Here is an 18,263-nt window from a genome sequence, read left to right on the forward strand (position 1 = left end):
TTCTTTTTGACACTTTAACAAAGTGACTTTACCTGTTTTGCTCACATAATGTTTTGATAAAAAAAAAATTATTGCTTAAACATTAATTCAAAAATGTGAAGATAGCAAACACTGATCGATTTGTAAAAAAAATCTGTAATCGATACAACTCTATGAAGAGGGTATAAAACACGGACCACTGAAATTCCAGAGGGGGGATCAGGTGCCTGGGAGGAGTAAGCATCCCCTGTTTTTCAATCACACCCGCCGTGAGCCCTATGTATTCATCAGGTAAGGCCTAATAATTGTTATGTAACAAGTCAACCAAAATACGACCCAGTGATAGGTTATATTTACTAACAAGGTCATTCCAAATACCATAAAATTTACTGCGAAATGCTTCCTTTTAACTAGATTGTTGAAATCATTTTTTCATCAACCTATCTGTCAGTAGCCTGCCTCAGTTTAAAAATTGATCGTACTTGGAGCCAGCTCTTTAGTATCGAATAAGTTGGGAGAAGTAAACATCATATGCATGCAGGTGATGGCGGGATATTACTATATGATTAAGGAAAGTTGATAATGGAAAAGCTGCAGTCATCTCGATTGTCATACTGTTTAGTTGTTAGTTGGCCCTTATCGTTATAGTCAGTAAAACATCAAATTTGAAACAGATGTGGCAGATACTGAAACGACGAATGAAAGTAACTGTTGTTAATATTGGTAATACATCGTCGATATATATACTTGTTGAGTTGAAGGCCAAGGCAAGCGTTTTCTTCTTCTCATGTAGAAGTTTTTGAATAAATTATGCTTCACAGGAATATAAAAACAGGTCGGCTAATAAAGGAGCACACTAAGTGCCCAACAGTTTGTTGGAAGACTTGGTTTCCGAAGACTACATAAATGTTGTCAATGAGGGACTCCAACATCCTTTTAATATCAACTTCAGGGTACTTATGTGTAGAATCAGAGTGATTTTTAACAAAGCATTTTGGTTGATGACCAATCACAAGATAGGAAAATTTTCGAAGCAGTTATCTATGATATCAAAAAGTTATAGTTTTTTAATTTATCGTGAGGAATGGTTGTACAAAGTGTAGAATGAAATATGGAGATATTGAACAGTATTCCAGCTCTTAAGCCCATTCAAACAATACAAATCAGGAGCGGAGCAAACACGGACTCTAAAACATTAGAGGTGGGATCAGGTGCCGTGGAGAAGTAGGCATTCCCTGCCAACCGTTCACACCCGCCATGTGCTACTTGTCATGATCTGGAAAAAAACCCAGAAAAATTCGTAGACAATTCAGATTGTAAATAATGGCATTTGATTTAATGATTGTATTTGATGACAACTTCAAACGAGATATTCTTGTTTCATCAACTTGTTTGCCAATAGCTTGTCTCATTTTAGAAATTGTTCATACGTATAGCATGCTCTTGCGTATCGAATCAACTGAAAGACATAAACCCCATATACAGGTGATAAGGGTTTATTGCTACATGAATAAGAGAAATTGTAGAGTTGAAGTCATCACGTTTATTATAAATCTTTGTTGTTAGGTTACCATTAACGTCTTAAGTTTTGATGTTACTGACTTCTAAAAAAAATGGCGATCTTAAACTGAATAGGAAAAATATATCGATAGCATAGAAATGGAATCAAAATGTTCAAAAAGAAGGGTTTTAATACAGCACTCCGAATCCTAAAGGATGATAAACATGAAAATTGTATGATATATATCTGGTAAACATGTGTTATAAACCAACTTCGTGTGAGAGAAATATCTGCAAGTTTAGCAATTTTATTTCACTCGCAAATATTTCTCAATGTGAATCATCATATTTATTTTTAGAATTGATTTTTCAGAACAGAACATGTTTTTTATACATTACGTCCAAATGCAGATGATGGAATATGTCACATAAACATGGGAAAGGGAGAGTCATGTCTATATCTAGTAAAATATTCAAATGTGAGGCAGATGTAGCAAAATAAGTCGCGGTGGTGTTTTATTTATTTTGAATTCATTGAGAAACGTCGATAGAGTCGACATTGAATGAAATTGAAGATTGCTAAATGAAAGTATTTTAATAAAGTTAGGGAATCCAGTATACTTAAGGTAACTCAAATACCACCCTCTTGACTGTGATTCTACATGTATTTAAATCTATATGTGTAATTTTGAAGAATTTCATTCTTTGAAGGGAACTGTGAAATCAAGTTGGATTTTGGAATGCCATGAAAATAGGAGGGGGTCAATAAATTAAAGGCAAAATTAAAGAGTCTGTCATCCTCTCAATCACTAGAATAAAAATCATGCGTGCGTATGTATGAGCCGGATACAGCTTTTAAAATTAAAAATGGTTTTTAAAAAAACTATTTAAAAAAAAAAAAAAAAAAAAAAAAAAAAAAAAAACTAAATAAAATTTGAATTTTAAACAAAAGTTTGGGAGTCAAGCACATTTCTCATTCTTCGAGACGATTTTACGTGTGATAACTTTACATCTCAAATGGATAGTCTTTAAATTTTTGCTTAGCAAAATACTTCTTAAGTAAATGTGTATATTTTCGAACTGTTAAGCTGTGGAAAAATCTAGGAAGCTGTGGAAAAATGATGGAAGGCTGAATTATGTTATGAAGATGACCTAAAAACGGTTAAATTTTACATCATTTGATTTGAAACAACACATAACTCTGAAAGCAGATACGTGTTCTAAAGTGAAAGAGTGGTCATTGTTTTCATTTCCTTCATAACATTATTTATGCAAAAATGTTCCCTTAACTGAATTTACTCTAAGTAAGTCATAAACTAGTTTTTATTTATAAATACTAGTATAGAGATCAAACCTTTTTTACGATCATTTGTCAATCTTTTAAAATCTATTATGCGTTTATTTTTAGGTGTAGTAAGCTGAGTTAATGAGAATATCTTTCTGATGATGGATCAAAGACTTCCTTAGAGAAAGGTTGAAGTGTTGAGTGGATGATCGTCCGATCACAATAAAGAACCTAACAATTATTGAAAATAATAGACATCAATGACAAGATATGAATATTTGAGAGTTCCATTTTTATTGATGAAGCTGTTGTTTATGGGTATAATAAAGCCTGGTCTTTAATTTATCGTTAGAAATGATTGATAAAGTGTTGAAAAAGACATACGTTTTGATGCTATGAATTTGCAAAATTTTGTGATTTTTTAATTTTCTAAAAGTTCTCTGGAGATTTTCTTTCAACTTTCGATTACACATCTTCTCGAATATGTTGTTAGACACCACCGCTGAAGTTTCTCCTTCTCTATTCTTGATATTTTCGTAAGGAGTAAAGAAAGAGGCTGGTAGAATATTTCTTGATCCCGCTATAATATCTTTTAAAGGATTTTTTGTTGTTTTGGAATCCAGTATAAATATGGTAAGTCAAATTAATATGGGTTTTTTTTGGAAATATTTTAATTTTTAAAACTGAGATATGATTTTGAAGAATTCCTTAGAAATGAACAGTGAGTATAAGTTGTCCGCCAAAGATGAAGAGAAATGCGTATCATACCGTGATGTCCTTTTACACTTACAAGTACTTCTTTTTCTGACATGTGGTTGTACTAGTATTCAAGGCGAAGGAACTTTTTCCTTTGACTTCAATGTTTTTTTTTTCTCTCTTATCTGAAGGGATTTTTTTCTTGTTAACATCATTTTGGAAATTTCAAAATAGCATAATGTTGTTAACATTTTACTGTCATTAAAACGCTAGTTATTCCAAAATTTATACACTTATTCTCAGCTTTACAGAATCCACCAAAAGAACTACTTAATGAGATCAATAAAATTTTATTTCGATTTATATGGGCATCTCAAGGTGGAAAAAGTAAAAAAGGAATACCTTAATAGGTAAAATTGAAGAAGGTGGACTAAATATGATCCATTTATCCTCCTTCATATCATATATATATAAAGGTTAAATGGGTAAAGAGAGTCCTTACAGACAACAGTGGTGCATGGCAGCAATTATTATGCTGTATTTTAAATCAAAAAGATATCAACTTAGTATTTTATTTAACCAAAGAAAAACTTTCAGAATTGTTGAATTACATTGGTATTGATTTTTGGAAAGATGTTATAAAAGCTCTAATAATTGTTAAAAAAAAACCCTGTGAGTATTTTAGATTATTTATATTCTGATATCAGAAATTTTGTTGATGTTAAAAAATGGAGTTTTTACACTTCTTGGGTGGAAAAAAAGTTTTAGAGGTAATCAATTTGCAGAACCAGAGAAATGTGTTAGACATGTACAAAAAGTGATGCCTGTGACAAGTACTAAATTTCTGTATAAAAAGTTATAAAAGATAAGAAATTTGTGGCACCAGAGCCCAAAAAGTTAAAATGGGAGATTTATTTAAATGAACCTATCACCGAAAAACACTGGAATTTTTCCCTTCGGAATGCATCCATATGCACAAAGGACACCAAAATAATTTACTTTCAATATAAAATTCTTAATGGGCTTCATAGCCACAAATTCTTTTCTTCACAAGATAAAAATTGCTGAAAATAATATTTGTTCTTTCTGTAAAACAGATCCAGAAGCATTGATTCATCTTTTTTATGATTGTATACATGTAACCAGGTTTTGGAGAGATTTTGAAAATTGGTATAGTACTATTGAAAATGATTACAAGTATATGATTTCTAAACAAAAGGTGATGCTTGGTAATATTGACGGAAGTTGTTTAGAAAATTTTCTTATCTTGTTAGGTAAAAAGTACTTGTATCACTCAAGATCTCAATGTACAATACCTAAATTTACAGAAGCAATTAACATTTTTAAGTATTATAGAAAAATTGAAAAATACTGTGAAAGTAACTTTCACTGTAAAACTAAAATGTATAGTAAATGATGGGCAATGTTTGATTTGATTTGTTAATATAAGAAATTCTAATTAGTATTACTATAGCTGTAATATTGAACAGTTGGTATTTTGGGAAAGGTGCACGGTGAGTGTGTGGGTGTGTCTGTGTGTGGGTGTGTTTGTACATATATGTCTGTGTTTTTTGATCTTATGTATATGAAAACTTTTTTTTTTCAAAAATAAGGCATTAAAAAACATTTTATATTTAATTTATAATTTATGTAATATAAATATCGCAAATGTTCAGACAAATGTACAGTTGCACTAAATAAGGTCCACATCTAACTTCATTCAAATAAGGAGTAAATAAAACATCAGTGTTCTCTGTTGTAAAGAAAAAGGAAAAAGCATGAAATTAAGCTTGATTTCCTTATTTTCTATTCAGAGAATTTAACGACAATTTACCAGTAATATCTATTTTATTATTTTTCCTGTGTTTTACTAGTAATATCTATTTTATTATTTTTCCTGTGTATTCTCAAGCTAAGGAAATTTTCCATATTTTAGAAGATACATGCGGATGATATTAAATGAAAGTTGATGAAGACTAGTACTAAAGAAGAGACATGGGCGAAATCTCTCCGATCCTGACACTATGTTTCATCACGATTGTAGTATCATTGAAATTTCATCATTTCAATTGTACCACAGTTGAAACGATCGAACATTGTCGTGAAATACAATTTAGCATGCAGGGTTGTACTCAGCCATTTCCCTCCTTCTTTAAGCCTTTTTTTAGCAATAAAATGGAAGAAAAGCCGTCAAAAAGTTTTTCAAATTACTAGTATGCGTAATGGAAGATAATATATATATATATATATATATATATATATATATATATATATATATATATATATATATATATATATATATATATATATATATATATATATATATATTGATGGAGAAATGTTTTGCGATAGGGAATGTAACGACATGCATGTCAAGAGGTGACCAGCACCCCCCCCCCCCCCGTTTTCGTTATATATCATGAACATAATTTAATGATATACACGTGTATGTTCATGGTTAAAAAATAAATTTTGTAAAGGTATTGGAAATGTATACCATGATCGGAGTCATTGTTTCTTTTTTCCCCCTTTTTGGTCTTTTCAGTTTGCCCCCCTCTCCCCTTTGAAAATTAAGATATGTTTCTGAGTAATACGCTGACTTCTGTGCCACTACCACATAGGTAAATTCTTAACTTAAGTTGGCCCGATATTATCATTTAAGAATAAATATGAATAGAAAGTTTTCATTTTCATGATTTTTTTTCGGTGTTTCACAAATGTTCAAAATACTGTTACTCTGCTTGCCCTGACATTTCAATTGCTCCAAATTAGGCACGAAAATACATTTTTTTTTCCTGCAGGGGTATATACATCTCCTATATGTAAAAGGGATGCATGGGCGGGGGATAGTGAAAATTAGTAGATTTAATGCTATACTCCTAAAGTATAAAAACGTGCGATTCTAAAATACAACTTCGAATTTAGAAAAAGAGCTAGGGGTCGATTATTTTTAATGCAATCTTAGCTATTAATAATATCAGGATTTCCACTGCTTATTTGTTCTTTTCTGTGTTAACAATCAATAACGTATACAGAGACAGGTGTATGATCCCACTGAATTCATAAGGTTTATGACAAACTAACAATTGCATATCTATGTATACTAGTATACAGTGTACATAACGTAGTTTAACATACTGATAAAATAAATTATACAGTACAAATTGTCTGATTTATTGATTTTTTTAAACATTGATTAAGCATTCGATCTCTTCAATTATTTTTCTGGTCGACTTCAAGCACTGCTACATGTTTATGGTGATTATATATGATATTGAATGAAAAGATCAACGAAAAATAGTCCTCTCACACAGTTTTGTTTTCGGTAACGGTTAAGATCTTAAAGTGATTCAGCTATTTGAAAATCACAGTGGGTATTTTGCACATCTTAATTAATGAGATAGATTATATTTTTTCAGTTGAGTTTTCAAATATGCAATGTCTATTTCAAATTTTAAAAAAAAAAAAAAGGCGCTGAAATGTGGGGACTTAACGCAGTCTGATCCTCAGGTTCTGAAAATCAGCTTTAAAATAAATGAAAATGCTCGCAAAAGTGTTTCTAGTAACGTGAATTTACTGTAATGAAATAGAATATAATCAAAGTGGATTGAAAGGCTCCTGGAATCATCCCTGATTGATTAATTGATTGTATGTTGTTTTACGTCCCGTTCGAGAATTTTTCACTCATACAGAGACGTCACTATATACCGGTGAAGGGCTTCAAATTTAGATCTTTACTATAGGCACTCAGGGCCAGTGAGAGTTCTTTATATTCTTTATCGGGGCCTCGGTTTTTAAGGTCTCATCCGAAATACCCGCAACCTTCACTTCAAAGTGCCGAGCGCTTGGTAAAGGAACAGTTGCTACCTATTTTTTATCGAATTAGATCAGTCTCGGCCATGATTGGAACACACGACCTTCCGATCACGGAGCGAGCGCTCTACCGACTGAGCTACCGTGACGGTCCTGAAATCATCCAATCGAATCATTTTATATTTTAGCCAATCAACGTTTACATTACTGTCAATCAGAGCTTACCAATTATTAACCAATCAGTAGTAATTAGGCATAGGATAAAAGGTATAAATACAGACACCCATCAAGTTTGCGTTTATTTATTATTGCCCATTGCTTTGAGTAACAATTCTTGGGATACATGTAGGTTCGTGGGCTGTGTCGGGAAGCAACAGAATTGTTAGTTGGACCACTCAGTTCAGGGATATAGTTCCTAAGTGTGTTGGTGACCTTAGATTGTGTCTTGGTGACTTTAAAATAACTAGTATTAATTGTAACGGGGACGTTACAGATGTTCCCCAAACGCTCCCCAACTTCCTTTTGGTGTCTTATTCCCTGTAAGCTTCATTAAATAAGGCAATCAAGTATATTGGGGTTTTTTACGCATTTCTCGCGCGCGCACGGGCATGCATGTACAAAATGACCATGTCAACTTGTCTATACTTTTAATACATCTTTATATTCAAATTTCATCAAAAGATAAAAAAAATTGGCTATATTAAGTATATCTGTCATTTTACGCATTGCAAGCGCGCGCACGTGCATGCATGTTCATGATGACCGGTTCATCTTGTCAACACTATTAATATATCTACATATTTTGAGTATCAAAGCATTTCATTAAAAAGTATAAAAGTTACAGCTATATCAAGTATATTGGTCAATTTAGCATTGCATGCGCGCTCACGTGCATGCAAGTGCATATTGACAATGTCGTCTTGTCTACATTTATAATATGTCTATATTATCTGAGTATCAAAGCATTACATCAAAAAATGTAAAAGTTATGGTTATATCAAGTATATTGGTAATTTTACTCATTGCACGCGTACGCACGTGCATGCATGTGTGCGCTGACCATGTCATCTTGTGTACACTTCTAATATATATTTATATTCTGAGCTTCAAAGCAATTCATCAAAAAATGTACAAGTAAAGTCTATATAATTTGTGTTGGTTATTTCAATCATTGCGCATGCGCACACGTGCCTGCATGTGCATTCTGACCATGTCATCTTGTCTACACTTTTAGTATATCCTTACATCCTGAGTATCAAAGCATTTCATCAAAAGATATGAAAGTTATGGCTATATCAGGTATATCTGTCATTTTACCCATTGCACGCGCGCGCACGTGCATGCATGTGTACGCTGATCAAGTCTTCTTGTCTACACTTCTAATATATATTTATATTCTGAGTTTCAAAGCATTTCATCAAAAAATGTACAAGTTAAGTCTATATCAATTGTATTGGTTATTTCAATCAATGCGCATGCGCACACGTGCCTGCATGTGCATTTTGACCATGTCATCTTGTCTACACTTTTAATATATCCTGACATCCTGAGTATCAAAGCATTTCATCAAAAGATATGAAAGTTATGGCTATATCATGTATATCTGTCATTTTACCCATTGCACGCGCGCGCACGTGCACGCACGTGCATGCATGTGTGCGCTGATCAAGTCTTCTTGTCTACACTTCTAATATATATTTATATTCTGAGTTTCAAAGCAATTCATCAAAAAATGTACAAGTTAAGTCTATATCAATTGTATTGGTTATTTCAATCAATGCGCATGCGCGCACGTGCATGCTTGTGCATTCTGACCATGTCATCTTGTCTACACTATTAATATATCCTTATATTCTGAGTTTCAAAGCATTTCATCAAACAATATAAAAGTTACAGCTATATCAAGTATATTGGTCATTTTACGCATTGCACGCGCACGCACGTGCATGCACGTGCGCGCAAAATGACCTTCGTTCCGCAAATCTACATAACATTCCTAGTAACCCTAAAAAGGTTTCACCTCAATCGGATGTGTAGTTTCGGAGATCACTCACGGACAAAAAAGTACCCAGGAAGAAAAATAATAATAACTAGAAACTCATTGCGAGCAATGAGAGGTCTTCCGTCCGATTCTGAAAAAAAAAAAGAAAACTCAAGCTGAAAAAGTGATAAAAGAAATTCAGACACTCTCGAGATTTAACCCTGGTCGTCAGCCTGAAAATCCAACGTGCTAACCATTAACCATTCCCTTTTTTGCATCACTTCCTGTCACGATCCGAAGTAACGGCGATACAAGATTTTGTCACGATTCAAATAAACTGATGACTGACTATCAGTCCTGAAAGTTTTAGACTTCAGTCGTCTTCTGTTGTCGAGCAATAGACCGGAAGTTGACGATTATTTCCGGTGGAATCTAACATATTTTTAAAATAGCGAAAGAGATGCAATAAAGTGATGCACGTTTTAGTTTAAAAAAGAAAGAAAAGAAATAACATGAGCGCATCCTCTGATCTAAAACAATAAAACAGGTTTTGTAATCCTCAGAAATAGTTCTATCATTTAATAGTTGCATATTTAAGATTAGAGGTTACGTCCTATATTAAATATCGATATCGAAAAATATAGCTTTAAAATTGCTGTTTTGTAGAAATTTTCAGGATACGAGGAAAATGAAGCATTTCATGACGTCTTAATGCATAGGCTAGCCAGAAAATTACGTCATTTTTGAAAGATACGCAGTCATCAAAGGTCTAAATGATATTTAATGCATTGTCAACTAAAACCAAGCAGTTTTAGTTTTTCTGAAATTCACAGGCCCAAAAAAGGCCCTAAGTGAACCTTGTTCTTTAATATTGAAACCACTACACTAGCGCAATGTACCAGCCATTATCGATGTTTACCTTGCACTCATTCTCTGAAGTAACGAGTGTCAGGCAGGTTAATTTTTTTCTTATAGTGTGGAATTATAGGATGAAAACTAGCCAGCTAAATTTTGTGCAAGTGCTAGTAGATTTACATCGGATTTGTTACTTGAGTTTTAACAATAACTGATAGCAGAGAAAATAATCTGTTACAGATAAAAACTAAAAAACTATTGTGTTTACTTCCTTTATTCTTTATGCATTCAACTTTCTATTCTATGCAATTCCAAATACAGACTTGTCCGTCTAATCTTTTTCTGTACTTCTACACTACTGCATCAGACCATTTGTGAAAGGCGGGTCAAGATACATTATTTTGCGCCAAACGTCACGAGTAAATCTTCGCAACTTTTCTTTGAAATGTGTCTTCAATTGAATGAGTGTACGTGATAGCTTCAATGAAATTTTTAAAAAAATACGTTGCTATAGCCTGATTTTGGAGCCTAAGAATGTTTATTTATCACACTGTACATATAACATATCGTACACGGTCAAGTAACATAAAGGCAGCGCTAAGTTTTCTGACACATTTTATATTCCTATTAACCCCCAAAGTGGACTATTCCAATTAGTAACACATTAATGAAAAGTCTTGAATGTTTTGCAACAAAACACGTCTCGCCATATGACGCTCAAGGAATCTGATACCTATTATGTTCGGTAACTTGCATCTATAAAGGAATATAACCCTACTAAAATCAAAGAAAAATATTGAAAAACGTAAAAGTTGAAAAAATGGACTTTTTTAATTCGCTTCCGGTAGCGACCGGAAGTACTCACGACGCACGAAAAGGCAAACCCGCACATCTAGAAGTCATGTTCCATGCTCTCCAACATTTCTCGAATTCATATCTTTAGCCGTTCTTCAGATCTCGCGTGGATAAAATTTCATTTCAAAATCGGAAAATGTCCATAACTTGGAACCGGAAACGAATTTTTCCAAAATTCTTTCAAATGTAACAATGGCATTTTAAAGCGCATTATCCCTGAAAGTTTGATGGAAAACCATTGAAGAGTTCTCGAGATATTGCGTGCACAAGATTTGTCTAAAAAATATATTTTTAAAATGTATTCTAGTAGACAATTTTAAAAACAAATTATATATTAAGCATTACAATAAGAGTCTCTATTAAGATTATTAAAATCAAAGAAAAATATTGAAAAACGTAAAAGTTGAAAAAATTGACTTTTTAAATTCGCTTCCGGTAGCGACCGGAAGTACTCACGACGCACGAAAAGGCAAACCCGCATATCTAGAAGTCATGTTCTATGCTCTCCAACAAGTCTCCAGTTCATATCTTTAGCCGTTCTTTAGATCTCGCGTGGATAAAATGTCATTTCAAAATCAGAAAAATGTCCATAACTTGGAACCGGAAGCGAATTTCTCCAAAATTCTTTCAAATGTAACAATGGCATTTTAAAGCGCATTATCCCTGAAAGTTTGATGAAAAACCACTGAATAGTTCTCGAGATATTGCGTGCACAAAATTTGTCTAAAAAATAAGAATAATAATAATAATAATAATAATAATAAGAAACAGTAGAATCACTATAAGGTCTTCCGTGAAGACGGAAGACCTTAATAATAATAATAAGAAACAGAGTAAAAACAATATGTTCCCAAACTTCGTTTGGGGAACATAATAAACTTATGGTTTTTCAGTGACTTTTAACTTTAAGGGTGTGTTTTAGGTAGTTGCAGACTGTGTTGGGAAACAACAGAACTGTTAAAATTTTAAACCACTCAGTCTGGAGCTACAGAGATAAGATTATAGATATGATTCTTGGTGATTCTTTTGTTATAGTTCGTTTTTATTTAGTTTGATAATCATTATCCAGATAGGACCTAGGAAAAGTATATATAGTGGATTTCAGTCAGTTGTTCTTTTAGTGTCATTGATAATATTAAAGTTGTTTTGATTTTACATTTTAAGCGTGATTCTTAGGAAGGAAACCTAAGCGAACCAATTAATAATCATTTGTATTTAGAAAAAAAAAAAAAAAAAAAAACAACGTTACAATACCCATGGTATTTCTTGAAAAGTTCATCATTATAGTTAATCGTATTATATAGGGGAAATTATCAAATCTCAAATACATTTTCAGGAAATGCAAATAAAAACACCAGCTATGCATTTTCTTATTGAAAAAATATAGGTATCTAGGCATTTGGAGAAAATTATATCTTTTTTGTGCTTATACCGTATTTAAGTCCTTCTATTTACTTATATCCTTATATAATACATAGTGTAAAAAGCTAATGCTATCATTGCTAGACATCGAATATCATGTCCAATTCCATATCATCCTTATAAGCATTTGTATCTAATGCTCAATTAAAAGAAATTCGATTTTTGTAAAAATGAAATTATTATGTTTCTTTTATGGGGTCAACTTCTTGCAAGACCGTTTCTACAATTTCAAAGAAACTTGAATCATATTGAGATGCATAAAATGAAAATTGTTGCACGAAAAGATCTCAATTTCAAGCTTCATTTCGAAACTTTTTAAATAAAATAATAAATTTAAAAGTTATCCTTCCAGTGGCCGAGGAGCGGATATCCTTAAATGTCATTGTTAACGTCACTAAACTTTTAAAATGTCGTAGATGGTATTATGGGGGAGAACGCCGATATGCTCTTGAAAGTAAATGGATTTTTCTACACAGCAGAGAGTGGAGAGAAAAATGAATTCCACCGAATTCACCTTACCATACAGGGAAAAATTTCTGACAAAATCATTTTGAAATTGTATCAGAAACAAATTGAGTTATCTCTCTATGTTGAGAGTCAATCTTTGTCTAGCTGTTAAACAGCTTGAGACTAACATTATCGATTTCTGCCATGACAGGGAAATATCCAGAGTTTGCCGAAATGAGTGATTTTATTTGTCCATATCTTGAAAAGCGGAACAGTTCCTGACAGAGGAAACAATAAAAGAATATTTTTGTGTTTAGGTTCGAATGACAAGATACATGTGACGAAGAATAAGTTCGGCTAGAGGATACAGCTCTTATTTTATCCTGGGAGTTAAAGGAAACTAAAGAATTTCTAACCGAATAGTCTGGGACAAATACCAAGGTCTTCAGAAAAGGAAACGTGCGATCGGAACCCCCACCAAAACAAATAAATAAATAGAAATAAATGAATATGAAAATAAAAACTTTCATTTGTAAGTTTTAAATTTCTCTGTTCAAAGTAATGCTGCTTTACTTCTCCCACGACTTCAAGAATGTACCCCAAAACACCAAAATGGTATCCATTTATATATTAAAAAAAAAAATCTGGCTCGGAAGAGACCTTACCCCTTCCCCATTTAAAAACTCAACGATGCCCCAGAATAATACTAAGAAGATAATAATTGATTCTGAAAAAAAAATGTTAAGTTTTACGATTGTTTTGTCTGGTCATCATAAATTAGAATTACTTCAGAAAGTAAGTAATTTCTTCGTGAAAAACTATCGGCTATATCTAATGATATTCTCTTGCATAGATGATGATTCTTTCTGGATTATATACTTTCTGTGCATCTTACACGTATATACAAAAAGACAGTAAATTCTTGATTACGGCTTGTACACAAAATCCAACCGAATGTGGTTGGGCCTAATGCAGAATGTTGCACTGTGTAGTTTAGCTACCAACATCAGAAAAAACAAAACAAAAAAAAAACCAAAAAACAAAAAACAAAACAAAACAAAACAAAAAAAAAAAACAAAACAAAAACAAAAAAAACAAAACAAAACAAAACAAAACAAAAAAAAAAAAAAAAAACGTCAACTTGTAAATAATCTTGCGATTTTTCAAAATTATTCGTTTAAGAATGATTCGAGAAACAAAATACATGTATTAATTAACATACAACAAATAGTAAGGTTGCAAATGGTGTGCTCTTGTAGGGAGAAAAAAATCAACAATTTAAACTTTTAAACGTTTAAGAAAAAGGGAACAGAAAAACATATCCATAAATCGATGCCAAATAAAATCCCCTTACAATTGACTGACTACCTGGATAGAAGAGTAGCATTCAAAATCGGAAAAGTCAAGAATTTTATAATGACAACTATGAAATGAAATGTATAAATGAATTAAAAAGTTGAAATATTGATCCCTATATGATTAAATTGCTGTAATAAGCTAATTGTAATTAAATGCAATTAACACTCCGCAAATTAAAGTTAACATGCTTAATTTCAAAGAATTACCGAATTGGAATATTGAACCCTTTATATCTTTCCGTACCAGGGCTTCCCAGAGCTCTGATTATTTGGATATTGATTGGGATACCAGCTAACTAAGGAAGTCGATATAATTGCGGTACATTATCATTATATTCAAGTGCTTTCTGGTCTTGCAAATTGATTTCAGAGTTTTTGCTGGAGAGTAGAAGAAAATGGTAGAAAGAAATTGATTCTACATGCATCACCGATACATAAGACGAGCTCTGCAGACTTAGAAAAATGAATATTATTATCGATCTTCGCGTCAAGAAAACCGACTGCCTTAATTAAAAGAAAACTTTTAAAAATGTCTGAACATTCTATCTCATGATTTGTTTTCAGAGCTGGGATTTCTTTTTTTTTTTGGAAAAAGTTCATAATATATAGTCTCTGGGTCTTCTCAGGGTTTAACCCCCCCCCCCCCCCACAATGTTTGCTGGTTTCTTAAATTAAAATACTCGCAAATAACGTTTTTAAAAAATGAAGAGATGGCCCAGAGAAAGCAATTTTTCAGAAAAACGTGTTTAAAAATGTAACATTTGTACCAAATGACCAGGTCCGAATCAACAGTTTCAAAAGGGGGGGGGGGCAACTTCCAAAAATAATCTGACAAACAAAGAAAAAAAAAACAAAACAAACAAAAAAAATGAATTAACTGTCCAAATCCTGGAATTCCCCACTGCTGTCACTGCTCGACCTTACAGCAGCAAAAAGTTGGGGGGGGGGGGGGGGGGGTTAGCTTCTAAAGAAAAATTTACAATAACAAAATACTATATACTCTAAAAAGTAGGGGTTGGGCCCCTCCCCCGCCTGAAATGACTAATCTAGCCAATTTTCAAGTTTGTTTTTTAAAACAAATCAAAAAACAATATTTCCCTATCCTATTTCACAAGAACCCGATACATCAAAAGAATGCCACTCACTGAAAATTTCATGTGACAGATAAAATGAAATTTTCACTTTATAATGTGCGTCCAGATTCAGGACTGCCGAATGCCAATCAAATGCACCCTCAGTCTTTAGGCTTATTCATGATCAAGTAACCACATCTATGCACAGGCACTTGTTTCGTATACGGGGCACCCCTACTTATTTTTACCAATAAGTAGGGGGTACCCCGTATACGAAACAAATGCCTGTGCATCTGTGGTTGTAGTTCGAAATATCTGAAGTTTTCCAGGTTTTTTTCACGATTTTGATATCTTATATGCCAGGAAAACGTAAAATATCAAAATCGTAAAAAAGCCAGGAGAACGTCAGATATTGGATATATGGTTGCACTTAGTCTATTATAAATACAACAGAGAGTAAAAATACTCATGACATGACTAGGGCTATATGCAGTCTTCACAATTTTTTTTTTCAACGCATGCCCGTCGGGCATCTCATCTACTACTTTTACCAAGTTTACATGCCCTACTCAAAATTTAACTTCATGAAATAAAAAGAAGATGCTGTCTTTACAGTGTATGAACCATTGTTTATACAAGAATGGACCAACAACCAAAAATTTCCAAGAGTGAAAAATATATAAAATATATTCTTTCGGGTGGTCAAGAACATATACTTCTTATTGCTGTAATGCATTACCGAAAATTTTGAAATGTAGTGGTTTATCATTACGGAAAAACCTGCATGCAGTTTTTAACATACTGAATTTGGATTCCATGTGAAAATCCTACAGTGTAATTACAGTTTGTGCACGTACACAATGTATACACAATGTGGCATGATTATCTCGTGCATTTCAACAACAGTAGAAAGGGATTAGTTAGTTACGGTTCATTGCATATGACACCTGTGAAATTGATTTCAAAATGTGTATGCACTTCTTTGGTCAACTTATTTAGTATATATACTTGTCTGTTTTAATGATATTGTTACATTAGGTAATAAAAAATTAATTTCACCTATTTACTTGACTACTGACGGCATATTTATTTGGTACATTAAATACATGTATAAACAGGGCTGTTAAAAAAGGTCAGTGAATCTACAATAAATAATAAATCTACCAAAATGTGGTAATCATTGCTATTTTTGAAGAAATCTGAATTTAATAAACGAGTATTGAACAATTGAACATGTTGAAAAAGAGGGGGGGGGGGGGTAACGATAACTTCTGGCGTAAATGTAATTTCTTTTGATTTTATTTACCGGGTATTTTACTAAACTACTATTCAAATTTTCACACACAAAAAATCAAGAAATGCCAATTAGAAACAAAAAGGGAAAAGGAGTTGTCATGGAATAAAATACCGTACACACTTTAATATCAGAAACGAAAGTATAGATTGCAATCCACTGTGTAAGATATTTTTACATAAAAGTCAGTCTACAATGAGAAAACATTACACATGCCCAGCGGGCATGTGAATCTTCATTTTTTACATGCCCGCCCGCAATTTTACCTGGGCATCGTACTCCCGGGTTATTTCGAAGATTGGCTATGGCATGTCAAACGTTGCAATATTCGATCTTTTCCATTTATATTCTATAATTTTCCATTTGCATTGTAAAATTTTTATTTGTATTGTATAATTTTTATTTCTATTCTATAATTTTCTATTCTATAAATTTCCATTGGTATTGTATACTTTTACAATACAAATTTTATGGAAAAGCATACTATACAAATGAGAAATTATATAATACAAATGGAAAATTATACAATACAAATGGAAAATTATACAATACAAATTGGAAATTATACAATACAAATTGGAAATTATACAATACAAATTGAAATTATACAATACAAATTGAAAATTATACAATACAAATTGAAATTATACAATACAAATGGAAAATTATACAATACAAATAAAACTTATACAATACAAATAAGAATTATACAATACAAATATAAAATTACACGATATAAATATAAAATTATACAATACAAATGAAAAATGTACAATACAAATGAAAAAAATATAGAATACAAATAAAAACTTTTCAATGCAAATGAAAAATCATAGAATACAAATGGAAAATTTTACAAAACAAATGGAAAATTATACATGTGATACAAATGGAAAATTATACAATACATATGGAAAAGATCGAATTGCAACGTTTGACATGCTATATATTGCTTATGCGCCATTTGAAATACAATCTGATGTAAAATTTTGTACGTGTGTTACATATCTTTTCTGGACGGAATTCAATTGATCGATCCATCTGATTTTAAATGCTACACGCTTTTGTCAACAATAAGAGGGAAAGTAGAAATAATGCTCCGAATTTTGGATACCATATTCCTTTTGTATTTTGTTTCTCATATACCGATAACTGTTTTATTTGATTCTCAGGTGATATTCCCAGCATGGCTGTATCCGAAAGTGGTATGTATTTTAATGTTTTATTTTCTTTATCAAAAACAAAGAAAAGGGTCTTATGACTATAGATGGTGTAGTTACTTACTCCCTCCCCCCTTTCCCCAAGAGTGCAAATTTAGATGGTCGATTTCTCAGAACAAACGTCAAATCATACACTGAAAGGTGTATGCCTTTAATCTGTTAATGCCAAAATCCCGTGTATAGACCGGCCTATATCAGTCGTGACCCGTGGTGGCAAAGAAATGCAATGGTTAAAGTTTGTTTTACTTAAGGGGAAGAAGGACCTTGAGCTGAAAAAATACTTGACATTCAATTTTTTTCATATTTTGTATTTTTCTAATTAAGTGTGTCCCACATATCTTACAGCAGTTATATCATTAGGTTTCATACCTTATTTCATCATCATCATCATCATCATTTATTTGGTATCATATGTCATCATACATAAAACAAATACACATAAATGTACATAGTCATTTGAAAGACAATATTTGAGAATCCATAAA

The 18,263-nt window shown here is 32.3% G+C and overlaps 1 protein-coding gene across 1 annotated transcript in view; it reads left to right on the forward strand.

Annotated features, from left to right (window-relative positions):
• LOC133171813 (sigma intracellular receptor 2-like) overlaps positions 1-18,263 on the forward strand; it is a 167,453-nt gene that overhangs the window by 141,753 nt on the left and 7,437 nt on the right. Inside the window, exon 2 of the mRNA XM_061306613.1 lies at positions 17,648-17,763. Coding sequence (XP_061162597.1) covers positions 17,653-17,763 — 111 coding nt within the window. The 5' untranslated portion in view covers positions 17,648-17,652. The remainder of the gene's footprint in view (positions 1-17,647; positions 17,764-18,263) is intronic.

Source organism: Saccostrea echinata, unplaced genomic scaffold (genome assembly GCF_033153115.1).
Source record: "Saccostrea echinata isolate AGI-Se365-2 ecotype Australia unplaced genomic scaffold, CSIRO_AGI_Sech_v1 ptg000054l, whole genome shotgun sequence".
Classification (NCBI taxonomy): domain Eukaryota; kingdom Metazoa; phylum Mollusca; class Bivalvia; order Ostreida; family Ostreidae; genus Saccostrea; species Saccostrea echinata.